This window comes from the organism of the source record quoted next, unplaced genomic scaffold (assembly GCF_019419815.1).
Source record: "Pyrus x bretschneideri cultivar Hongxiangsu unplaced genomic scaffold, Pyrus_bretschneideri_v1 Contig18, whole genome shotgun sequence".
In the NCBI taxonomy this organism is placed as follows: Eukaryota; Viridiplantae; Streptophyta; class Magnoliopsida; order Rosales; family Rosaceae; genus Pyrus; species Pyrus x bretschneideri.
The window spans coordinates 2,482,019-2,508,097 of NW_025999479.1; the positions used below are offsets into that span (position 1 = coordinate 2,482,019).

Sequence of the window (26,079 nt, forward strand, 5' to 3'; positions counted from 1 at the left end):
ATTAAATAAAGATAAAATGACAAAAATACCGTCAATTTTTGTCAAATCATTTTAGCCTATTGTTTATTAAACTGAGGGTAGTTTTGTCATTTTAATTTTTATTTAACATAACTATTCACGGAATGACCAAAATGATTGATAGTGAATAATCTTATGGACCACTTGTATTTATTTCAAATCTCAGGAATTAAAGTGAGGAGTTGTGTAAATCTCAAAGACTATTTTGGCTAAAAAGCCTATTAATATTAATGCTTTTCCATCCATTCCTTTAGCTCGATCATATGCACATGCATGATATGTGTGTGTGTGTGTGTGTGTGTGTGTACACATGCGCGCGCACACACAAAGGCCCTTTAAGGAAAGGGATTCTTATTTTTTTGAAAGAAATAGGGATTAGTTGTGAGACTCACTCTACATTGAACTTCAACAATCTGAACCTTCTATTTTGTAAATCTTAATTCATAGATCATCCTTTCAAAAATTCAATTCAATCCGAAACCATTTGCATATTTAATTATTACAACCAAATTTCATTGTTTCTTATAGAACAAAGTTCTTTGAACTCAATTAGATGTCGCAAATATTTCCGAGTTGACTAATATTTTGCAAGCAATGATCTATGAAGTGCGACTTGGAAAATAGACAGTTCGGATTGTTGAAGTTCGATGTGGTATATGCCCCACAATTAATTCTTATTTAAAAAAAAATATATATATATATAGATAAGGGGTCTGAAAAAAAAAACTATATATATAGATAAGGGATCTCATCTTTTTTTTTTTAAATGGAGATGAGTTGTGGGGCCTATTCCACTTTGAACTTTAATAATCTGAGCCATCTATTTTGTAAGTCTTGATTCAAAGATCATCCTTGCAAAAATTTAATTCAATCCAAAATCATTTGCCTGTTTAATTATGACAATGAAATTTCAACGTTTTCTTTGAACAAAGTGTTCTTCAATTTCTTTGAACTCAATTAGATGCCTCAAATATTTCTGATTTGGCTAATATTTTGTAAGGATGATCTATGAAGTGCTATTAAAAAATAGACGGTTTGAATCATTAAAGTTCGATTTGATGAGCCCCACTACTAATCCCCATTTTTATAAAAAAATGGAGATCCATTTCTTGAGGCCTCATATATACATATATATATATACATATACATACATACATATATATATATATATATATATATATTTATATATGAAGTACTATTCAAAAGAGGAAGAAGAAAAACATCCCACTCACACTTCTTTGGAATTTGGAAACATGAAAGTTCCATGGATAGTAGTTATTGGATATTTTGAAGGATAAAGAAATTAAAAGAAAAACAATTGTTAAAATTTTAAAGAGACAGGTTAAATAATCTAACAACATTATTGCTTTCAACTTAACCACTTGTAGCTTAAAAGGTGTAGGATCTTATATTCCCCTCTAAGGTTCCTTTTTTCTTCTAAAACTTTGGTATTCTTCACTATTCCCCTCCACCATAGTTACCCAACAACAACAACAAAGTCTTATTCCACTAAGTGGGGTCGGCTATATAAATCCTAGAATGCCATTGCGCTCAGTTTTGTGTCACGTCTTCCTTTAGATCCAAGTGGTTCAAGTCTTTACTTAGAGCCTCTTTCCAAGTCTTCTTAAGCCATCCACTATTCCTTTGGTCCTAAGTCTCTATCTCGTAATCACATCGTATAACCGGAGCGTCTGTAGGTCTTTGTTTCACCGTCTTACAAAGTTATTATGCATTTACTTTATTTGTATTTTTACATAATAAAAATTAAATTCATAGTGAATTTTTTTATATAACCGCAAATGTCATGTTGTCTTACTAATCTAATCTATTATAACAAGAGTAAGCAACACATATTTATATTTCAAGCTCTATATATGTGTGAATAATATACGCTTATTATAACATGCACCAATTAGCATCAGTACATAACGGTGTTACAGTAGCTAATAAAACTAAATGTTTCTCTGTACTGGCAATGGGGCAGCTACTTAATTGGACGTGTGAACGAACATGGGTAAGACTTTCTCCGTTCTTTCGCATGCAATATATATTTAACATAGGTTCTAGTTTTATAATCCCTCATGTCCTACAAATTATACAATAATATTGGAAGGACGAAATGGATCTCATCTTACACATTGAAATTAATGCCAACTGCGGAGGAGAGGGCATAAGAAATGGCCCGCAAGACTCTCTTTGTTTCAATGACTCTGCATGTGACTGGTAGTGTATGTGCTCCCTCCCTTCCTCCGAAGTCCAATAGCCTCACTATATATATATGTGTGTGTGTGTGTGTGTGAATGCATTACGTTTCATTCCATAGTTTCCACTCTTGTTCTTCACGTTCGATTTCACTTAGCCTTTCCCTCCTCTCTTGGCACTTGTCTCAGCCTTGCTAAAAATAATATTCTTGGCCATGGCCATGTCTAGGGTGGTCGTGTTGTTGGTTCTCTGCGTGCTTCCGGGGCTTGTTAGCGCACGCACGTTGGGCAATCCCTTCCACGTTCAAGGTCGCGTCTACTGTGACACTTGCCGATGCGGTTTTGAGACGACTGCCACGAATTACATTTCTGGTAGTCCTTCTAAACTGATTTGATTTTTGTTTATATGTTAAAACTTACCTGTAATGATAAGTAGCCTGGCATACATATCTTATGATCACATAATTAGCTCACCACGTTATATGTCAATCAAATGGGATCAGAAAATATAAATAGTTTCTTAGTGTACAGTATTATAACAGTTATTTTCCTAAAACATTTATATGCGTATTGTCTGTTGCGATGTGCTTGTTATTAGGTGCAAGGGTGAGAATTGAGTGCAAAGACAGGAACACCTTGCAGCTTGCATACAGCGTGGAGGGAGAGACTGACTCGACTGGAACATACAACATTTTGATTGAAGAGGACCATGAAGACCAAATTTGTAAGTCTGTACTTGTTAGCAGTCCCATAAGTGACTGTAAATCGGCAGATCCTGGACGCAGCCGTGCGAACGTTGTAGTCACCCGTTACAACGGTGTGGTTAAGGACAAGCGTTATGCAAATAACATGGGCTTCTTCAAGGACGAGCCATTGGCTGATTGTGAAAAAATCCTCGAGCAATACAAGAACTACGATCAGCAGGAATAGAAGAAGAGCTAGCTTCTTGTTAGTCCATGTGGCCTCACTTTAGAGTTAAGTTATGTTGTTCTTTGCTATACGTATATGCCTATCATTGATCTCAATGATGGTATTAGTTTCTTTTCAAGTTTGTTTAGTTTGTGGACAATTATAATGTTTCTATCTTAATGTTCTGTTTCATCTAAATATATGTACTTTGGTCACTTAATTTGTGGCTTTCAATACGGATCCAGCTTCATCTTTAAACACAGTTTTCATATAAAAACAAAAAAAAAAACAAAGTTTAGCCCATAAATTCACAAATGTCACTTATTATATAAACTTTCAAATATAACCAAGAAAATAGACTCAATTACCCTCAACAACAATGAATTACAAAAATGAAACATAAAAATGATAGGGCTTTCGTCAAGCAGGGATGTGATTAATACAGTTAGATTTGGCAATTTCTTGCACGACCTGTTAATCCTGCAAGAAATAACGAGTTTCGTGTAAACACGTTAACTAGTCGGGTCGTTATCTGGTGACAACATAATCCATAAACCCTAGATGTATATTTAATCGTCGATTGTGGTTTATTTTTACTCTCCATACTCCTCACCAGATTTCGTCCTTTTATTTTATTTTTTTTTTTTTTTTAAAAACATGATCTTTTAGTAGATCCAAGAAAGATGAATGGTTTGATAGGCGATATCACCAACCAATATGATGCATTCAGGTGAAAGAAACCATTTCCAATTATGATGAACGACGAAATCCACATTGGCTGGTGGATCAGCTATGGACGGTACACCCTGATGTCCGCCAACTCGTTGCTAAACTCTAGATTGAGAGAAGGGAGAGCTCTAACCCTAACTTCATTTGTCGTGCCCTCCCAATCTCCATCGACGACCAGTATGTTCTTAAACCAATCGCTATCCTGGCAAGGAACATCCTGAATGTATGAATCCCAAACGAGACTAGGTCTGGCTAAGAAATAGTGACATACGCCGAAACCCATCCTGATGATAAGCAGCATTCTAAATTCTTGAATGCCCAGGCCAGCCCCATACCACTGGTTTAGCAATTCAAAACACGTGACGAGTTTGAAGGTTGCTGGAGAAATGTCGCAGATGACAAAGTCATAACAAAAGGCAAGATACTTTTCAAGAAATCAGAAAGAGGGAAACAAAGGCCCAAGTTTAAGAACCAAGGATAAATTTTGGTGCTGGGGGTTCAGACGGCGTTGGGAGTGTAGCATGAATATCATGGGCCGACTCCCACCAGACTCTACATTGGCCCAAGAGATCTCGATGGTTTTCATCAAAGGTTCGGCCTTCCTCCTGATTGCGAACCTTCATTGGAGGAAGATTGTAAGGCGTAATCCTGGGTGATTTGGTGCTCTTGCTTGAAGATGCCATAGATAAGACTTTTAAGAAAACAAGGAGAATTTTGAAATTAGTACGAAAAGAGAGTTGGAGCCTTTTTTGCGACAGCAAGTGAATCATTTAGTTGTCGAATATTGAAGAATATTTCTTGTTTTTTGTGTAACACCACCATCGCAAAGTCTCATCATTACAAATTTTATGGCACAATATTCAAGATCGCACGTCTAAATCCAAAACGCCACCATTTCAAGGCCCAAAAGTCGAATTAGACATAAATAAAGATTGAAGACTAAAATGGTATGTATTCTAGCTTACTCCGAAAGACATGGTCTTTGGATAACAATACACCCTCAATGAGGAACGGGTTGCCTCTCAGATGCATTGTTAGGGGCAATTATGAGACCATGATTTACCAAGGTTGGATTAAGGCTAATCCGAATACAGCTACCGCAGAAGTCTGGTCATAGACTCACTAGCTCCATGCAAAGCTGGATCAGATGGAGTAGTGGTGCCATCATCACCTTATTCTGGGACAATAGACAAAGTCTTAGCGACTTTGCTAGATAACCATGCTTGTTCAGCGAGACACGCAATTTGGTCTTGATACGGACCCAATCAGATGGAGTTCCTACAATCTAGGAATTGGCGTACGCCGCAAGTAATCAGGCTTTTAAGAGGGTGCAATATCTACTTTTAGATATCTTTAGGATTCTCCCAGCTTAAAATGAGGAATTTATCCTAAAAAGGTCTCTCTCCTAAAGGTATAAATACATCTATCTAGGCTTCATCTCTGGTAATACAATCTAAACACTTCAATTTTCTTGACCACTGTTTGAGTCTAAAATTATTCACTAACTTGATTCTCGAAGAGCCTTTAGCCGACACCCTATCCCTACAGTTTTAGGCTTGCTCATGATTGTTTATTGTTTTGCAGGTTGCTCGAGTTTATGCACAACCACTACTCACAACAGTGCACGAATTTGGTTCCAACAAGACCTTTTTAGGATAAAATCCTTGTTCAAAGCCGGAAGAATCTTAAAGGATATCTAAAAGTAGATATTGCACCATCTTAGGAGTTATTATTACTTACGACACACGCTAATTCCTAGATTGTAGAAACTCCAAGACTTATAAGGATTTGATTGAGTCCATATCTAGATCAGATCGCGTGTCTTGCGAAATAAGCATGGACATCCAGCGAAGTCGCTCAGACATCGCCATTTGCCCCAGAATAGGGTGATGGTGTCACCATTGCTCCGTTTGATCCAACTTCGCTCGGAGTTGTCCAAACTTCTAAGGTAACTTTATTCGAATCAACCTTACTCAGGTTGTTGGAAATCAGGTCCCACACCAACAACTCTATTCGTTGGGCAAACTCTATTTCGCCCAACGAATTTGTGTTTTCGTTGAAAAAGGCCTCAAGCGACAGGTTTTGCTCGACTAATCTTTACCAACGAACTTCCATCGACTAAAGTTCATAGCGAAGAAAACCACTTTGACACGACAAAACCTTTTTGTCTGGCAATGTGTTTTGCAGTAATAAATTGTTTGCGATTAACTCATTATTTATTAATTTCAAACCTATAACCTTTTATTTATAAGTGCAGAGAATTACTGCGTTTCAGTTATAACTTGCTATAGTTATCTCTTATTTAGTCAAATAAGTGTTTATAGTACACAATGATTTGTTGAGAAAAGTGAAGTTATTGCGTGTAAAATTCACTTCTCTTTGTGAATTAGATTAAAGGACTATGATTATTTCCTCTCCTTTTTTTATTCCCTTTCATCCTCTCTTCTCACGTTCTCTATTTTGTTTTTCTTTTCCTATAAAAAACTAATATAAGATATTGATCTGGTTTAACCGTGATCCTTCAAATAAGAGGGAAGGGCATCTAGCTCTCACTGCTGCCCCCAAAGCTTCCAGAACTCTATGGCATGGACGGTTGGGCCATCCTTCTGTCGCCATTCTCAATAAGCTAGCTTCTACTTCTAGTATTTCTATGCTACAGAATAAAAGTACTTCTCTTTGCTCATCTTGTGTATTAGGCAAATGTTCTTGGTTGCCATTTGTATCTACCATTAGTACTACAACGAAACCACTAGAACTCATTCATACAGATGTTTGGGGACCCTCCCCTATTACTTCTAAGGAAGGTTTCAGGTACTATGTCATATTTGTGGATGACTTTACCAGATACTGTTGGTTCTACCCTCTGCGATACAAACCTGATGTACTCTCTTGTTTCATGCAATATAAGTCTTTGGTTGAAAATGTTCTGTGCACAAAAATTATTGCCTTGCGATCTGATTCTGGTGGTGAATTCATGAGTAATCCATTTTCCAATTTCCTGGCCCAGCATGGTATTCAACGTCAGTTATCCTGTCCTTACACCCCTGAACAAAACGGATGTGCAGAACGTAAGCATCGCCATCTTGTGGAAACTGCAAGGACTCTATTGGTAGCCTCTAAAGTCCCTCATCTATATTGGGTTGAAGCGTTTGCAACTGCAATCTATCTCATAAATAGGTTGCCTACTCTATCTCGACCTTCACCTTGGGAGTCTATTTTCCAGAAGGCACCTAGTTACAGTAGACTGAGAGTCTTGGGCTGCTTATGCTTCCCATGGTTGAAGCCTTATATTTCTTCCAAGCTGGATGCTAAGAGCAAGCATTGTGTTTTTCTGGGGTACAATCTCAACCATAAAGGTTACAAATGTCTTGATCCTGTCACAGGGAGACTTTACATCTCTCGACATGTGTTATTTGATGAGATCACTTTTCCATTCCATACTCTCCCTCATACTTCTATCTCTTCCCACCCTCCATCTACCATCTCAACCCCTTCCATACCATTTTCTCTCACTTTTACCTCAATTCCTCCCATTTCATCTCAACCTGCACCTTCCCCTCATCCTGTACTATCCCATCAACCTGTTCCTCATCCTGCCTCTTTCCCAGATTCCCCACCCCTTGCCTCTTCCCCACCACCATTGAACACTCATCCTCTGCAAACCCGCTCAAAGTCTGGTATACACAGGCCTCGAGCCCTCACTGCCACTAAACATCCACTTCCCTCTCATTTGTTACCAGATTATCTTCCCACCACTTATCTCCAAGCATCCAAACATCAACATTGGCGCAATGCAATGTAGGAGGAATTTACTGCTCTATTACACACTCGTACCTGGTCTCTTGTTCCTTCACATCCATCTCAAAACATTGTTGGTTGTAAATGGGTTTTTCGGATTAAACGGAAACCTGATGGATCTATTGATCGTTATAAGGCCCGGCTGGTTGCCAAGGGTTTTCATCAACAAGGAGGTCTTGACTACATTGAGACCTTTAGCCCTGTGGCTAAACCTATGACAATTCGTATTCTCCTCACTTTAGCTACTCAATTTGACTGGTTCTTGAATCAACTTGATGTCAGCAACGTTTTCTTGCATGGTACTCTCTCTGAATCGGTCTTTATGCAGCAACCTCCTAGATTTACAGATCTCACTAAACCGAATCATGTCTGCCAGCTCCATAAATCCTTATATGGTCTGAAACAGGCTCCTCGAGCCTGGTATGATAAACTGCATGTTGCCCGTCATTCTCTTGGCTTTGTTGGTTCTCAAAGTGACCACTCACTCTTTGTCAAAACAGACCCTTCCTTAATATTCATCCTGGTTTATGTGGACGATATTCTGGTTACTGGTCCTTCATCTGTTGCTTGTCAAGATGTGATTCACAAACTCAGTGATATGTTTCCCATTAAGGATCTTAGAGCTTTACACTATTTTCTTGGCATTGAGGTCAAGTGTTCTTCTACTGGTATTTTCTTATCTCAAACCAAATACATTCTCGATTTCCTTACTAAAGCAAACATGGTTGGTGCCAAGCCCTGTAGTACACCCCTTAGCACCTCCAAACTTGATCATGACTCTCCTCCTCTTGAGAATGTTACCGAGTATCGATCCTTGGTAGGTGCTCTCCAATACTTAACCTGGACAAGGCCCAATCTCAATTTTGCTGTCAATCTTGTCTGTCAGTTCATGCATACTCCACGAGTGTCTCACTTTCAAGCTGTCAAGCGCATCCTTCGGTATCTTAAGGGCACTATTGATCTTGGCCTTTGGTTTACTAAATCCTCCTCACCTCCCTCTCTCACGACCTTCTCTGATGCTGACTGGGCAGGTTGTTCGTTAGATAGGCACTCTACTGGAGGTTATTGCATCTATCTGGGACACTCTCTTATCAGTTGGAGTGCTAAAAAGCAACTCACTGTTGCTTGTTCCTCCACCGAGGCTGAATATCGATCCCTTGCCAACACTGCTTCTGAAATCACTTGGATTTGTAAACTGCTTACTGATATTGGGTATTGTTTACCTTGCTCTCCTCAACTTTGGTGTGACAATGTCTCTGCTCTGTCCCTTGCTAAGAATCCTGTTTTTCATGCTCGGACCAAACATGTAGAGATTGATTATCACTACATCCGCCAACAGGTCCTGGCACAGCAAGTCTCTCTTCATTTCATCTGCTCACAAGACCAAGTGGCTGATATATGTACCAAGTCTCTGTCCAAGCCCAGATTTCTATTCCTCCGTGACAAACTTCCACTTCGAGCTCTCAAGTTTCGTTTGAGGGGGGATATTAAGGATAATATTGTAAATTCATCTTCAAGGGATAATACTTAGAGGCTAAGGAAAACTGTTAGTCTGTTATAGTTAGTTTTCTCTTAGTTAGAAAGTGTTGTGATTTGTTTGGCTCACAACTTGTATATATACTCATATTGTAATCTTATTCATTTTGTGAAATGAAAATATAATTTCCAAACAGATGGGAAGGGAAGGAAAAAAAACAAAAAAAAAAAAGAAAAAAAAAAAAAAAAGGGGGATTATCTTCTCTTAGTTAAAAGGAGCTACTACGAGTCTACGAGGTCATTGCGGTAGGGGTTGGTAAAAAGTGGAGTTTTTGCAGTGGGGAAAACTGAAAAAGAGTTCCGCCACCTCTTTCCGATTATGTGTTTCCCTTCCCCTTCCCCTTCCCCACACCCTTCACAAAGCATTGATCCCTCCAAAGCTTTCAAATTTCCCAGAGGTCACAGACCCATTTTCTATTCATGTGAGTAAGTTTACCTCTTTATTTTTTCTTGTGAGATTTTTGGATTGAAATTTCGATCTGGACACTTTCTTCATTTAAGCTGGTTGGTTGTGTCCTCACTGTCCTGTGTAGTGAAATCTAACTCTGCAGCTTTTATTCCCATGAATCCGAACTTCTTTTATGTGTTTTCATTGAATTCAACTTTGTGTAAATTTATGTAAAAAAAGCCCAATTGAATGATGATGTTTGGTTATGATCTTGATGATGGAATTATATTCCATTCTCTTACTTTTTGTAAACTCTGCATTGTCCAAAGAAATGAAATAGTTTGGTTTTTGATGATGGCGTTTTTCTGGATATTATCAGAATGGTTGCCACGGCTTTCCGCCGTCCTGTTGGAGTCATTCAGCTCCGTGGTTCTGTTGGTGAGACTGGCTCTGCTAGAAATTGCAGGCAGTCATCTTTCAGATTTATTTCTAAGAATTTGGCGGCCGATGTTGGCTTGCTTAGAAAAGAACATTGTAGCTCTAGACAATGTAGACTGCATGTAATTCGTTCATCGTCTTCTCAAGCTTCGACAACTGATCCAATTTTATCCACCTCCCACGGTATTTCCAACAATGCTCAAAAGACATCAAGTGTGTTTATTCTTTTGTGTGACTCAGCGAGTTCTCTGCTAATTCTTGTGGCTACACTCTTGTTTGCAGGTGAAAGTTCTTTGATCTTAATTCGTCATGCTGAATCTTTGTGGAATGAGAAGAATTTGTTCACCGGTTGTGTTGACATGCCTTTAACCAATAAAGGTGTTGATGAAGCAATAGAAGCTGGTAAGAGAATCAGCAACATCCCTGTAGATATGATTTACACATCTTTGCTTATTCGTGCACAGATGACGGCAATGCTTGCCATGACTCAACACCACCGCAAGAAGGTATCTTTGCTCAATTTTCGAGATTTTTATTTGCACAAATTTTTCCTTCGAGATACTGAATCCTTACTATGAAAAGGAGTAATGTGTTAAGTAAATAATTGGTTCATTGATCAACACATGTGGAGGGCGTTAAGCATCAATATGTTAGTGTATATGAATATCATATTTATGGCAAGATTTGAACTTAGTTTTAGAGATAACATATATTTTAATTTTAGAGATAACATGTATTTTGTTGTCGCCATCCACTGATTTATAACGTTTATGTATAGAACAGAGTCAACTGTTCATTTTGAGATTGGAAAATGTTGTAGAAGTTCATATGAACCTTTTCAACAAGATCTTCAAATGCTGACGTTCATATGAAGTTATATCCATTTTTATTTGGTATCCAGACTTTTGACGTTTTGTATCTAGACTTTTGACTGATGTTGCTTGGAACTATCCACCCAAATGTTCTTGTTTCATGCTTTTATCTACCATGCAGGGACTTTTAGAGCCCTCTGTTGCCTGTATGATGTGGATCATAGAAAACCAGTATAATGCACATTCTGGAAAATGATGATTTTTGTTGATCTGGTTCCTTAGCTCATTAATCTATACTCTTTGCAATGCTAACCTTGAAGCTTTAACAACAAAACATGTATTAGCTACTTAAACCATGGAGGTCAGTTTAAACGTCTTGCCGCACTCACAAGCTTGTTACCATGATTATGATCTGGCAGGTTGACTGTACTTGTGATTTTAATGTTAAACAGTGTTACAAGACAGATTCAAAGGAAAGAGGGCAAGCAAGCCGACTTTTGGCCATACCATTTAATATCTAGAGTTCTAGATATTCTAACGTTATGCTTACCTTATGACTTTGACTGCTTTTTCTTAGAGAAAGACATATAAACTATTATTTGAAGATCAAATTCACAAAAACATCTATGTTATGCTTTTCAGGTGCCAATTGTTGTGCACAACGAGAGTATACAGGCAAAAACATGGAGTCAAATTTACAGTGGAGATACTAAAAAGCAATCAATTCCAGTTATAACTGCTTGGCAATTAAACAAAAGAATGTACTTTCTTATTATTAACTTATCATCGATTCATCCTAGATTTAACAAAATTTGAGAAGATAGCATTACCAGCTGTTGTATTCTACAGGTTTGGTGAATTACAGGGTCTTAATAAGCTGGAGACAGCTGAAAGATATGGAAAAGAGCAAGTGCATGAGTGGCGTCGGAGTTTTGATATTCCTTCCCCCAGTGGTGAGAGTTTGGAAATGTGTTCTCAAAGGGCTGTAGCCTATTTTAAAGAACAGGTAGGCAGATAAGTTCCAATATCTGATTTTAACATACAATTCCCATATAAAGCTGGGTATATGTTCTAGAGGTTCAACTCATGTTGATGTGTAAGTACCTGGACAAAAAATTACATTGCAGATTGAACCACAACTACAAACTGGAAAGAACGTTCTGGTTGCTGGCCACGGAAATTCATTGAAGTGTATTATTCATATCTCGAGAGATTAACTTCTCAAGAGGTAACAAACCATACTTCCAAAATTTTGTACCACCTATGAATATTTTATAGGGAACTTTAACGAAAAGCTTTCGGTACTGTTCACATTAACGAAAAACCACATTTTTACACTAAAAAGTCAATCCTAGTACTATTCATTTTACCCTTTATTTTGTCCTTATTGTTAAAATTCAAAGTTTTCAAGCCCTTTTCATTAGTTTTCCTTATTTTATATTAGTAAAAGTAATTGTCAGTATTTCATGTCAAACAGGTTATTAGCTTTAGAGTTATCAACCAGTGTACCACTGCTCTATATTTTTAAGGAGGGAGAGTTTATGAGGAGAGGAAGCCCAGTAGGACCTACAGAACCTGGTGTTCATGCTTATACTAAGGTGTTAATTTTTCTGCTCATATAAGTTGTTGCAATCCTGAAACCTTATAGCTTGCTGTGTGTATCCTTACATTATAAGCTATAACGGTGTTAATACCTTCAAATTCATTGCAATTATTTGGGGCTTTCGAGGAAGTGGGGTAGTGGGTTCATTCAAACAATCCCGAGCAAGCAGAGGTTTGGAGACTGTTCAGGCTATATATTTTGAAAGCTCTTTTATCAAAAGAAGCAGGGTTAAGCTTTACTTGAAGGGGTTAAAGTATGAACACTGGTTTCAATTCAAAATTTGAAACTTTTATAGGCAAAGTAATCTTAAAATTAATTGAAAATTCACACTACATTTTGCTCTGGTTGTAATAGTCCTTGACTTAAGCTGTGGCCAATTGAATTTGATTTATTAAATCGAATGGCTAGACAAATGGAGGGTGTGCAGGAGGGGAAAAATCGGTTGCAGAAGGCATTTCAGTAAGACTAAATGGGTATTTTTTTGAGTCTGGGACAGATCCAGGAAGTCTGAGGTGGGTTATAGCCCATCCTAGTATTAAGAATTAGAAACAAAGCTAGTTGAGTTCCAGCCAGCCCAATTCATATCTATGATTAACTTGTTTCTTCTTCAGCATTGCTTGTTTTATTCTTCTTAATACTCCAATTTGTCTTCTACTATTATTCTTCTAATATGGTTTATAATTTTGTTTCTAAATTCTAATTGAGAGATTTTTCAGTCAATATCTACTCTTAGGCTTTTATTGGGGGGAAAATTGGCTTAAAAAATTAAGCCATCGTTGTTTTTGAATCTTGGACCTGTCCCTTGTTGGGAGATCAGGATAGTAATTCAGTTGAAATAAAATTGTCTCTAGTACTCTGATCTGTGTTTGGTTGGCACAAAACAGGTCTTTTTGGGTCAATCGACGACGGTGATGAATGTGAGAAAATTACTTTTTCAGGTCTCATTACTAGATGTTTTATTTGCTGCTTGCTACACTTTTTGCATGCAGAGTTTAGCACTTTACAGGCAAAAATTGGAAAAAGGGTTGCATTGAACTATATAAAAGCAGGTAAATTCTGTGCAGTATTGCTGAGTTTAGCACTTACATGTGCACTTCACATTTTACCTGTTTACTGTTTTGGATTAGCTATGCCTATCTCACTCAGTATAACTGTGTTTTACGTTGAATGTCAACCTTCAATTACGCAAGAATTGATTCCGTGGTCCAATATTCGTATGATGCTAACCTATCTTGTATTCATGCACTCACTTATTTATTACCCAATTTATACGATTCAGTCTCATCTCTGCAGTTGGACCATTATTTCGCTCATATATTCTTGTTTTCGCAGGGGACGACCTATTTTTGGTTGTTCGGGCTTTTCCGGAGTTTATTTGTAAGTTGCAGATCTGCGGTCACTAACTAAATGCAAGACATTGTTCCAGTGCACAGGCCTAACGTTGAAAGACTTCAGAAAAGCAAGAAAAAAACAGACCATATGTATACCGTTGGATTTTTAGAGAAAGGTCCGTTGTTGATGACCATGGTAGAGAGAGACTAGTGGAGGCCGACGTGTGCAATGCGTGGAGGGCAGATGGTGAGTGCCGAGACAGAGTAAAAGTCGAGATCATGCTCTTGAAAATGGCGGATCCTCATCACATTGATACAGCTCTCAGTCTTCCTCCTCGCACACATTGCCTGCAATTCTCTATCTCCTCACGACGCCGATTGGATTTCTGTGAAATTTTATAATTTTTTGGCTTCTGGCTTGTGCTTTTGGTGTGGATTTGTAATTGAATTTATTGGTGTGGATTTGTTATTGAATGTATTGGTTTTGAAGGCAGATCTGGGTTTGTATGTAATGTGCTCTAAAATTTTGATGAATTTTGCAATTTTTGAAGTCTTGAATGTTACGTGGTGTTGTTTCATGTTTTTGATGAAGGAAATTTGGCTGTGTTTAAGGAGGACGAGGAAGAAGGGGGACGGAGGAGGGAGTGAGGGAGAACGAAGGGGGACGACCCGCGATCTGGGGAGATCGAGGGAGAGTTTTTGTTTAGGTTAAATAAAAAATTAATAATTTATTAATATTTAATTAATTTCTTTATTTCAGTTGGCAATTGAGTGGGTCCCGCTCTTGCCATGTTATTATTTAAGGTATGACATTGTAATGTTTAAAACATGAGGAATGAAAATATTGTTCAACCTATAGTTGAAATAGTTTTATATAATTTACTCCATTTCTCAAGTTTTAGTCAAAGTGTTAGGGAGTGGTTGACAAGCATTTGAATCACCTGTGAACCTTGGTTGAATGCATGATCTCGACTTTGAATCATATTATTGCTAATTCATTGTTAATTTGGTTTGATATTGTTGTGCTTTGAAAAAAAACTGCTTCTACTATGCTGTGAAAATAAGCTCATTTTTGCTACTTTACGTTTTCAGCCTTTTTTTTTTCACCAAAAACTATGAAAATAAGCTATTTTTAAATGTTTACCAAACAATTTTTTGAACTTAGCTTTTTATGATACCTACATTTTATAAAAGCACATCAGTAGCAAACCAATATTAAGTCCCCCCCTCAAAAAACAAAAAAAAAATTTTTTTTGAACCATCGATCGAATCAATGTAAGAATTTCTCCTCAAAGAGGCCCGAGTGGACACCTGTCTTTATTAGCCCCATGATGAAAAATTCTTAGACCCCCCATTAGCCTCTAATACCTTATAACTACCATTGATTGTCAATAAGCTTAGCAAATCAGGCCTCTAATCGTCTCTTCGACAATGAGGGAGAACTTTGAGAATTGGATTTCTAAATAGAATAATGCTGAGCTACTCATGGTTGACGAGGACCTCATCTTCAAAATACTCTGTGGTCGATTTACAAAACTTTTGTTTATCATCAGAATTGTTTATATTATTAATAGCTCTAAAAATATCAAATTCTCCAAGAGATCAATTAAAGCTAAGATTGTTTTCGTAACAAATAGATATATGATTTGTAATGCATTTACAGAATCTGTCTATTTGTTTTTAAACAATTAAATGACTACATGATCTTATTGATATATGATTTATACAAAATGATTTAAAATATTAACGGTTTCGATGATAAACACGAAATTTTGTAAATCGGTCATAAAAGTATTTTGAGAAACTCCTCGTCTTTTAAGTAGCCAAGTTAATTCCTTATAAATCTCACTTTGTTATATCGTAAATCTTGCATTGGAGTGAATGTTATAGAGAAGTTTTGTACATACTGTCGGATAAGAAAATATGAACAGAAGCATAGTGTTAATTTATGTGTTTAATTAATGTGGTTGGTATGTAGTTTAGTAATCAGTCATGTCAATAACTAACAAGCTAAATGTTACATCTCTCTAGAATCTATGGATGAGTTTTTTTCAAACTGAATGGGACACCCTTCAAGCGTATGTGCTTGAAAAAACCTGTATGTTTACAAAAGCCAAAGCCTTTTCTTTTGATCAAAGAAAGCCAAAGCTTAACGCTTGAAAAATAGACAATGTCATCGGAGGTGATTTTCACATATTCATTTTAGTTTCTCACACATCTCTTTTAATTTATGATCATTGAGTTGAATATCAAACAAAAGTAATAGATAGAATTTAACAGGGTCATAGAAGAAGCTAAAAGGAGTGTGTGTTTTTTGTGGCTTATTTTACTGACAAAGAATAGAGGGGTGTGGCAAAAGAGAGAGAGTGTGGGGATTTCTCTATGTGTGATGATCCCCCTATACAATGCCTTTATTTATAGTAGTAAAAAGGAGAGGAATTATTTGTTCTCCAAGTAAATACAATCCTATAAGAAAATAATAACTAGTAACCAAATCTATCTAGGATTTCTCTGCAATTGTACCATTATTTCGCTCATATATTATTGTTTTCGCAGGGGGCGACCTACTTTTAGTAGTTCCGTCTTTTCCAAAGTTTATTTGTAAGTTGCAGATCTGCGGTCACTAACTAAATGAAAGACATTGTTGTAGTGCACAGGCCTAACGTTGAAAGTTTTTAGAAAAGCAAGAAAAAACAGATCATATGTATACCGTTGAAGCTTGAAATTTGTATGTTCGAATGTGGGCGTGTTGAAGGGGTTACAAAGGACATGTTATTGCTGCTATTTCTTAAGTTTTAGTCAGTGTTAGGAAGTGGTTGACAAGCATTTGAATCGCCTGTGAACCTTGGTTGACTGGCGTGATTATCCACCATGGCCTCACTGGACTGAAGATGTACTTATCTTTTGTATCAAAATGATAGCAACAATTTATATTTCAGTTCCTTCCACTCTTCACTTGCTTTAGTGTAGATATAATCGTTTAGTGTACGTTTTATGTACATATTGCAAACCTATTGTGAGGTTAAACCCACCCTCTTCTTACTTTAGTACAGATAATATTGACCAACTTATTTGTTTTTTCAGTGCTACTTTATAAACAGAAAAATAAACCACCGATCGAATCAATGTAAGAATTTCTCCTCAAAGAGGCCCAAGTAGGCGCCTGTCTCTATCGGCCCGATGAAGAAAATATTTTTACATCTGACATTGACCTCTAGTTACCTTATAATTACCATTGATTGTCAATAAGCAAATCAGGCTTCTAATCGTCTCTTGGACAATGAGGGTGGAGCTTTGAGAATTAGGTTTCTAAATAGAATAATGCTCGGCTACTCATGCTTGACGAGCAGGTCATCCTCAAAACATTTTATACCCGATGCACAAAACTTTTATTTTTAATTGGAATCGTTCATGATTAAATCGCTCCAAAATATTAATTGTGCAAAAAAATCAATTAAAATTAAGGTATTTTTTTGTAACAAATAAATATACGGTTCGTAATGCTTTTATCAAATCCGTCCATTTGTTTTTATACAATTAAAAAACTAAATGATCTCACTAATATGATCTATTCATAGTGATTTACATTATTAACGATTTCAATGATAAACACGAAATTTCGTAAATCGATCACAGAACTATATTTTGATAAACTTCTTGTCAAAGTTGCCAAAGTTAATTCCTTGTAAATAAACCCCCACTCCCTCACTTTTTTATATCGTAAATCTTGCTATGGAGTGAATGTTTTAGAGAAGTTTTGTACGTACGGTTTGATAAGAAAACATTATGTGAAAAGAAGCATAGTGTTAATTTTATACGTGTTTAATTAATGTGTTTGGCATGTAGTTTAGTTATCAGTCATGTCAATAACTAACAAGATAAATGTTACATTTCTCTATAATCTATGGATGAGTTTTTTCAAACCGAATGGGACGCCCTTCAAGCGTAAGTGCTTGAAAAAACTATATTTTTACTAAGGCCAAAGCTTAATGTTTGAAAAATAGTCAATGTTCCCTGAAGGTGAAGGTGATTTTTCACACATTTATATTAGCTTTTCACACATTTTTTTTTTAATTTATGATCATTGAATTGAATAAATCTAACGAAAGTAAGACATAATTAAACAGGAGTGTGAGAAGCTAAAATGAATTTTTTGTGGCTTATTTTACTGACAAGGAATAGAGGGGTGCGGCCAAAGAGAGAGTGGAGAAAGTGTAGACATTTATGTGTGTAATATTCTCTTACATAGTGCTTTTATTTATAGTAGTAAAGAGGAGAGCAATTACTTGTCCTCCAAGTAAATACAATCCTATAGAGAGAGAAAATAATTATTCACCAAATCTATTAGGATGTAAACAATCACACTTTAATATAATATCTACAATATATTTATCATTTTTCATATATTCATTCATAAAGAATAATTATCAACCAAATCTATTACGATGTTTACAATCACGCTTTAATATAATATCTACAATATATTTATCATTTTTCATATATTCATTCATTTTTGTAATCGTACATGTGTCCTCATTAAAACTTGAAGACCAATTTCTCTCCCTACGGAGATAGAGTACTCTTAGTGGGAAAGAGATCCTCCGGATCTCTTTCATCAAGGCCACCGGATCAAGTGATTCGGACTTTTGAAATTTGATTCAATGGCTAAAAACAGGGACCCCTTTAAAAGGTATAATAACTTTAGCCGTTAGATCAAATTTCAAAGACCCGGATCACTTGATTCAGTGACCTTGGTGAAAGAGATATGGAGAGGATCTCTTTCCCTTTTAATGGGACCTTTGTGGTGAAATTGTTACTTAAAGACCTATGATGAACCCCATCTACAATTTTTAATTTTTTTGATTTTTTTTTGAATTTTTTTGAATTTCCGTTAATCCTCTGTTAAAAAGGGGTTAAAATTGTTACTTTAAACAATTGATTTAACTCGAAACCGCAAACATGAGGATGGTTTCCATCGGCATGATGTAATCAATCACAACTAAGGAGCTTTTGAATTGTATAGATTTGTTTCTATGCTCCAGAGTAAGTGTTTGCATTAGACATGGCAATTTCTTTCGTAACCAGCCCAATATGAAAATAAAATCAACACGTTAACTAATCGGATCATTATTGGATCATCCGTTTAGGCTCCGTTCATGTAAGAAACAAACCAAACTTAGTCCGAGCTCGAAAAAATTTAACAAACCAAACTTGAGCACAATGATATTCAGTTGAACTCAAATCATTTTCAGCCCTAAGTGTGTTCGACAAACTGTGCAATATCAATAAAACCACCCCTAGTCTAGACTCTCTAGACACACACATGTATTTTTTTTAAACAATATTGTAGATAAAGTAATTAAAGAGAAAATTTGGATGAAACATGACAACGACTGCGTGTTGTGTACAGTTGGTAGGGTATGGGTTTAAAGTGCACTGTGACTAACGGTTTCTCCTCTTAACCGTCCTAAGTTCTCCGAAAGCTTTGCCGCCAAATTCTCATCCTTCCAAACAGAATGGAAAGGTTTTTCCCAAAAAAAAAAAAAAAAAAACAGAACGGAAAGGAAAAAAAAGGATAATGGAAAAAAGGGAAGAAAATCATTAATCTCATTAAGCAAACTCCCAAAAATAATAATAATAATAATAATTACAGCCACATTATTGATGAAGAGAGCAAATCCAGAAAAGAAATTTCAGAAGTATAATATCGGAGATGAGATAATTACAAATTAACAAGATACTTACTGAAAGTGCATGTCTAACAAAATTATTTGATAGAGAACATCAACGGATGAATGTCTTCCTCTGTTGGAGATGCCAACCTCGAAATGACCAAAGACGACGCCGATTCCGCCTCCGATAACTCTACCAAGAATGAAAAGAAGAAGAAGGTATACATTTTTCGTTTTCTGGTTAAACTTTTATTTCTTTTCCTACTTTCATTCATTTAGCTTTTCCTAAAATTATTTTAATTTTAATTTTAACCATGTATGTTCTGGGATGAAGTCTATCATTCCTAGGATTTTTGGTTCAAAGAGAAGTGGGAGGGACGGCTCAGATGAAGATATATACAAATCAGATGGGGATGGGATAATTGATCTTGGTATCTCCATCTCTCAAATATATATAATGATATCTGTCTTCCTATTTGTTATTGATCTTTTCAAATAATTATTGCTTTTTTTTTTTTTTTAATAGAATTTGAGAAAAAGATTGCTGCAAGGAGAAAAGCTTTCATGGAGGCAACTCCCTTCATTAGAAAGAATTTTTCAGGTATGCTGTTTAAGCATATAATTGAAGATTATAGTGCATTATAATCACGTTATAGATGAAATTAATCAAGCTTAGAAAATGCTTTTATCTATTTTTTTAATTGATGGATGATTGGTCAGACTTAGATTGAATCTAAACGAAAGAGACAGGCCACTTACCTCAAACGGAGGGACTCTAGCTTACATAACAACAATCTGTTTTGATAACCAATTGAAAATATGTTTGTATTTAGAGGGAGCAATAGTACATACACCAAATGTCAAAGTTATAGTATTTGGATAGCAAAATAGATTTGTTATGTCAGGTAGGAAAAATGCATTCAAACGGAGGTAGCAACTCAATAGCAAATTAAAGAATTAATAACTCTTTTTTTTTTTTTTCAAATTAACAAATTGGGTTCCACAGCATATTTAATTCAAAATTATTGTTTAGTAAAGAGTTTGAAAATAAAATTTGAGCCCCACAAGATAAAGTTAAGATATTAATTTTTCAAAGTGAAAGATAAAATTTGAACAAGTTGGTTTGAAGAGTGGGTAGGAGTGACAAATATTTATAGTATCATAACAGTGGGAAATGGGTCAGAACTTAGCAAATGATACTTTTAAAGAACAATTTTGCTAATTCCTTTGGAAATGCTCTAAGGATTGAAATAATGCAATAAAGGTTTATTTTTTGGAGACTGGAATAGGCGAGAAATTGTAAAGAATTGCGAGCGTGCTACTAGTAATGCTCATTGGAAAGTGCTTTTGATGTAGAGAAGAAATAGTAAAAAATCTATGAAATATTTTTGGGATCAGTTGAGATGACTTGCGTGAAACCCATTGCTTTTTATTCAAAATGTTCTTTCAAAATTAGCATAATTCTTCACTTTAATTATCGATAATGAAGATCAATAGGAGTGGTCTCTGAATTTATCCACTGTAAATTATTTCGGTCCTTCTGTAAAAAAAAAAATATGTCAATATCCTCGTTAAATTGTCACATGAACGATCAAGTGACCCATCTTTTAAGGTATTTTTGTCAAACCAACTCCTTCACTGAATGAGCATATAGATAGATTTTTCACAGAAGAATCAAAATGATTTACGGTAAACAAACTTAGGGACCACTTCTATAGATTTTCATTGTTAGAGACCAATTAAGTGAGGAGTTATGTGAAGGACTATTTTGGCTAAAAAGCCAAACCCATCTCTTTGAGCGACTCGGAAACTAGTTTCCTATTTGATTGACAAAAAATCCTTGCCAAATCGGCTTATAGAGGAAACAATTAGGCCTTATTTACCAAATAAATTAGGAAAACAATAACTACATACCTTTTTTTGCACACCTCTATTTATTTACATCCGGCTTTGCAGATGGTGGAGCAATAATGCTTATACACTCTGATGCAGATTCGATCTCTAGAGATCCCCTCCCCCTTATCATTTAACAATTTAACACACTAACGCTATCGTTTGTCAAAAAATAAAAATCACGTCCCTCCTTTAATTTATCTAGTCCAAAGAGTTCATAAATAAAGTAAGGCCGGTGTGAGGGGTGCCAAAATCATCTTCTATAAATTGTAGTATCATTGGGCGTATTCTGACCTGAAGGGAGAAAAAAAAGTTTGATTTTTGGCACAACACTCTAAAGTCAGGATAAATAATTTAAATAATTCAGATATTAGTAAACGCATTAAAGTCAAAGATCAAATAATTCTAATATCAATTTCATATAAGGAAACATGTCTTAAGTATTATTATTTCGTGAATGAGAAAGTTGATTTAAGTAGACTTTGTGGTTCATTGCTTTATTTCGACCTTGGACCTTTGTCATATAGGAAAACTTGGTTATAAGTAGACTCTGAGATTTGAGCAAATTGAAAATTTTAAAGACTAAAGATGGTGTTCCTTTCTTATCTACTCTCAGAAAGACAGACTAGTCCGGGGATTGAAAGCCTAAACCTATCAAACTTCGAACTCTCTATGGCGCCAGCAACTGAGACAAAAGAATTCCGGTAAGACATCATCTTCTAGCTATATATGAGACTAAGACATGAGGTTGTATAAATAAATAAATAAAAATACGTATATCCTATATATATAGGATTTATTAATTTATTTGTTGCCTTCAATGAATATTGAAAATTGTGGTTCATTGCGTCGCAGTATATTTGTTGCGACATGGAACGTGGGAGGAAAGTCACCCAACAATGGCCTGAACCTCCAAGATTTCTTGCAGGTGGAGGGGTCTTCCGACATCTATGTTTTAGGGTACGTAAGAAAACCACCATCACTCGTTTTTTTTCAATTAAAAAAAAAAAACCACAGAAAATTAACCTTATGGGCGGCTAATTAATTAACAGTACTGTATTTTTCTTCTTATATATCATAAGGTTTCAGGAAATTGTTCCTTTGAGTGCCGGAAACGTTTTAGTGATCGAGGACAATGAACCAGCAGCAAAATGGCTAGCCCTCATAAGCCAAGCACTTAATAAACCCCAAAATGCGTCCTATAATATGCATTCTTCCTCCGATTCATCAGGCCATGGTTCCAACAACTCATTGAATAACAACAAGGAATCCAAGTCCCCAGGCAGTCTCAACATCTTCCAGAAGCCTTCTCTCAAAGCTCTTAGCAAAAGCTTCAAGGCAAATAGTAGCCTTCTCAAGTCTTGCAACTGCCCCGTGGAATTTCCATCTCACGAAAGGCGGCGAATAAGAAAGCTCAGTGATCCTACTAGTAAATTAGGCTCAATTTCTCCTCGGCTTACTTCTGGAAGCGACACTAGTGTAGATGAATTTCTTGCAATTGCTGGGATTCAGTCCCCATCTTCCTCAAGCGACATGAATTACCGCCTTATAACAAGCAAGAAGATGGTAGGTATTTTCGTATCGGTTTGGGTTCGAAAGGAGTTAGTACCTCACATTGGCCATCTCAGAGTCTCCACGGTTGGAAGAGGAATAATGGGCTGCCTCGGAAATAAGGTTGGTAAAACTTTAGATAAAAATTTATATGCGATGTCAACTTATACCATCTAGTGTAACATCTCATCTCGCTAATAGAGATATGAGCTACATGACGTTTGAGTCTCCTTATGTGGCTTCCATCAGTATACAAAACTTTAGTGTCACTTTTGTCCATCGGTCTGAAATACAACTTTTCGAATTACAAATCTTGATTATAATATATATAGTTGGGTTTCAGTTCTATTCGGAGATGTCATTAGTCTGCAATGTAATGAACAAATATGATACAAATATATAGTCTTTGTTTATGATAATTAAAAGGATGGCAACAAATCATGATTCATCATTTTATTCCTATGGTAAATGTAGCCTTGATTGTTAAATTGTCGCATTAATTTGCAGGGATGTATATCAATAAGCATGACATTGCACCAAACGAGCTTTTGCTTCGTGTGCAGTCACTTGGCTTCCGGGGAGAAGGAAGGTGATGAGCTGAAAAGGAATGCCGACGTGATTGAGATCCTTAAAAGCGCACAATTTCCCAAGGTTTGCAAGAATCCATACCGTCGCCCTTGCGAAAGAATAACCGATCATGAGTACGTACATATTACTCTATATGAAGATGGTTGCAGGATAATTGATGTTGTTTTGCTTTTCTTTTTCGTTCAATACAAGTTTTCAAAAAGCTATTATTTACACTCCAAAAAAATCTGATTTATTTATTCATTCATTGAATTGATAGTATGTGTTCAGCTTGGTTCTGATCAATAGTTAGTGTTCCTCTGATTATATATAATTTTGCAGAAGGATAATATGGCTTGGAGATTTGAATTATCGAGTGGCTTTGAGCTATGAAGAAACAAGAGTTTTGTTGGAGGATAATGATTGGGACACCCTTTTAGAAAAAGATCAGGTTTGTTTTAGTGCCCCATTCTAGATGAGTATGTTAGCCTAGGTCACATCTATGAATGACATTTAAAACCACATTACTCATAAAATAAATTATTCTTCTCGTCGTGTATACCCTTGTCTTATTTTGGTGCTCAAGTAATTAAAAAGGGTATACACTAAGTTTTCTTTCATTAGCTAGAAGTCAAATTCAGAAACACATGTGGCTCTACCTATATATGGATGCACACACATGTGATCTAAATAGTTTATTGCCTATCGCTTCTATATAACTTGAAGCTATTTTTTGGGAATAAAACTATTTCTACAAACTCAAGTAATCATATGTATCATCTCGTTAATAATAAAGATAAGTGTAATCCACTTATACGAAGAAACCCATTTCATTTAGAGCTTAGAAGACAAGATGACACATTGCGTGATCAGTTATAATACTCTTATAAAATAGTAGTGCTCAAAACTTCCCATCCAATATTAAATGATTCACTTAGTTGATTTGCTTTTGTTCAAACACATTTCCTGTGGATTAATTTATTCGCATATGTGAACTACACTGAAGAATGGCCTTAATTAGTCTTCTTATAAATTACACTTCGTGTGTTTGATTTTGATTAACAAATGCATGCAGTTGAATATGGAGAGAGAAGCTGGGAGGGTATTTAATGGGTTCAAGGAGGGACAAATCTTCTTTGCCCCCACTTACAAGTACTCTCATAACTCAGACTCTTACGCTGGAGAAACTACCAAGTCCAAGAAGAAACGACGAACCCCAGCATGGTATAATCCTCTCCCCTTAATTTACTACCAGAAAAAAATTAAGTAGAATATTAATTTGGTGGGAAATGTTCTCTTGTCAGAATGTCTAGATATTTAAGATAATTAGTTCTTGTCAAGCTGTGGATCTAGACTGTAATCTGGCAACATAAATTTGGCAAGAGAACATTAATCCTAATTAATTTTTTCAATTAGCTTAAAATTAGAGCGGTGTTTTGATCTTTGTGAAATGAATTGATTATAGGTGCGATCGGATACTATGGCGCGGGGATGGCTTTGAGCAATTATCTTATATTCGCGGGGAGTCGAGATTCTCCGATCACAGACCCGTGTGTGCTGTGTTTTCAGTGGAAGTGAATGTGCTTAGAAGCAAAAACAACAGATTCAGAAAGGGTTACTCTTGTGCTGCTCCAAGACTGGAATTTGACGAATGCATGCCTCAAAGACATAGCTTCTATGAGTACTAGTACAAACACAATATAATATACTACACCAAACTTTCTTTTTGTTCATATTTTTTTCTGGTTAGTGAAAAGAAGTTAGTGAAAAAAAAGGAAAGAGAGAACAAAGAGTAAGCATTGTTGATTACATCTCTCATTTGTAAGTGGATCTCGATTTTGTATGATGTTTGCCAGTGAAGCTAGCACAAAAATGTTTAGTTCTAAACCAAATGTACAACTATCTAGGGAATTAAGAAAATCCATGTACTATTGATTACTGAAATTGTGTTAAACTCATGTTAAATTGGCTATTTAATAGAGTCAAAAGTTTACAATAGCTAGTTAATTTAACTTAACATCTTCAACAACATTAGCTATTTTAACAAATACAAAAGAAGGACATTATATTTTGAATTCACCGTTTCCAGAAGGCTGGCTCACATTTCTCATCGGACAAATCAAGTTAAGGAGTCAAAATAAGAATTTTTGTTATTTAATAATAATTTAACTTTCTTTATATTTTAGGGAATTGTTATTAGCACTCCAAAAATCTCATTCTACACTCCTCACATGTGTAATTTTCTTTCTAATTATAGAAAGTATGGAGTGCAAAATGAGATTTTTAGAGTGCTAATAACAATTCCCATACTTTATTTTATTATAAGTTATCGACCAGTTTTTTTGTTTTTTTTTCCCTTGAGACTCTCTCATATGTTGCTGGAAGCATCCATGCTTCTTTCTACCAAAATTGTTGGGATATATATTGGAGGACCTTCTATAATAGATGCGATATGGTTAAAGATTTCTTTGAAAGTTGCTCAAGATTGAGATTAATTAATCATACGAATATTGGTCTTATTCCTAAATTGGAGAATCTTGAGGTTGTTGCTAATTTTAGACCTATTAGTATATGCAATGTAATCTACAAGATTATTACTAAAATTATGTTAAATAGAATTAAACCTTTACTGG

General features: G+C 35.8%; 3 protein-coding genes across 3 annotated transcripts; all 3 read left to right on the top strand.

The window, feature by feature from the left end:
• Positions 1-1,202: 1,202 nt before the first annotated feature.
• LOC103956145 (protein DOWNSTREAM OF FLC-like) lies at positions 1,203-3,362 on the top strand. The gene is made up of 2 exons (XM_009368084.3): positions 1,203-2,591; positions 2,818-3,362. The coding sequence occupies exons 1-2, from the start codon at positions 2,435-2,437 to the stop codon at positions 3,147-3,149; spliced, it is 489 nt and encodes a 162-aa protein (XP_009366359.2). The 5' UTR covers positions 1,203-2,434; the 3' UTR covers positions 3,150-3,362.
• Positions 3,363-9,181: 5,819 nt separating this feature from the next.
• Positions 9,182-14,344, top strand: LOC103956146 (2,3-bisphosphoglycerate-dependent phosphoglycerate mutase 1). Its single transcript, XM_018649633.2, is given in 9 exon segments — positions 9,182-9,617; positions 9,959-10,200; positions 10,300-10,523; positions 11,472-11,590; positions 11,679-11,835; positions 11,957-12,026; positions 12,029-12,057; positions 12,307-13,481; positions 13,765-14,344. Coding segments are annotated over 8 exon segments (999 nt in total). The 5' UTR covers positions 9,182-9,510; the 3' UTR covers positions 12,358-13,481; positions 13,765-14,344.
• A 7,641-nt stretch (positions 14,345-21,985) lies between these two features.
• On the top strand, positions 21,986-25,134 carry LOC103956147 (type I inositol polyphosphate 5-phosphatase 5). Its single transcript, XM_009368085.3, has 7 exons — positions 21,986-22,032; positions 22,184-22,288; positions 22,411-23,002; positions 23,387-23,580; positions 23,789-23,897; positions 24,522-24,670; positions 24,912-25,134. The coding sequence occupies exons 1-7, from the start codon at positions 22,001-22,003 to the stop codon at positions 25,132-25,134; spliced, it is 1,404 nt and encodes a 467-aa protein (XP_009366360.2). The 5' UTR covers positions 21,986-22,000.
• Positions 25,135-26,079: the final 945 nt, after the last annotated feature.

Coding starts and splice junctions, on each gene's coding strand:
- LOC103956145 (XM_009368084.3), top strand. CDS start 2,435: ATGGCCATGTCTAGGGTGGTCGTGTTGTTGGTTCTCTGCGTGCTTCCG. Junction 2,592..2,817: donor TGCCACGAATTACATTTCTG/GTAGTCCTTCTA, acceptor GCTTGTTATTAG/GTGCAAGGGTGAGAATTGAG.
- LOC103956147 (XM_009368085.3), top strand. CDS start 22,001: ATGGCGCCAGCAACTGAGACAAAAGAATTCCG. Junction 23,898..24,521: donor CCCTTTTAGAAAAAGATCAG/GTTTGTTTTAGT, acceptor AAATGCATGCAG/TTGAATATGGAGAGAGAAGC. Junction 24,671..24,911: donor AAACGACGAACCCCAGCATG/GTATAATCCTCT, acceptor AATTGATTATAG/GTGCGATCGGATACTATGGC.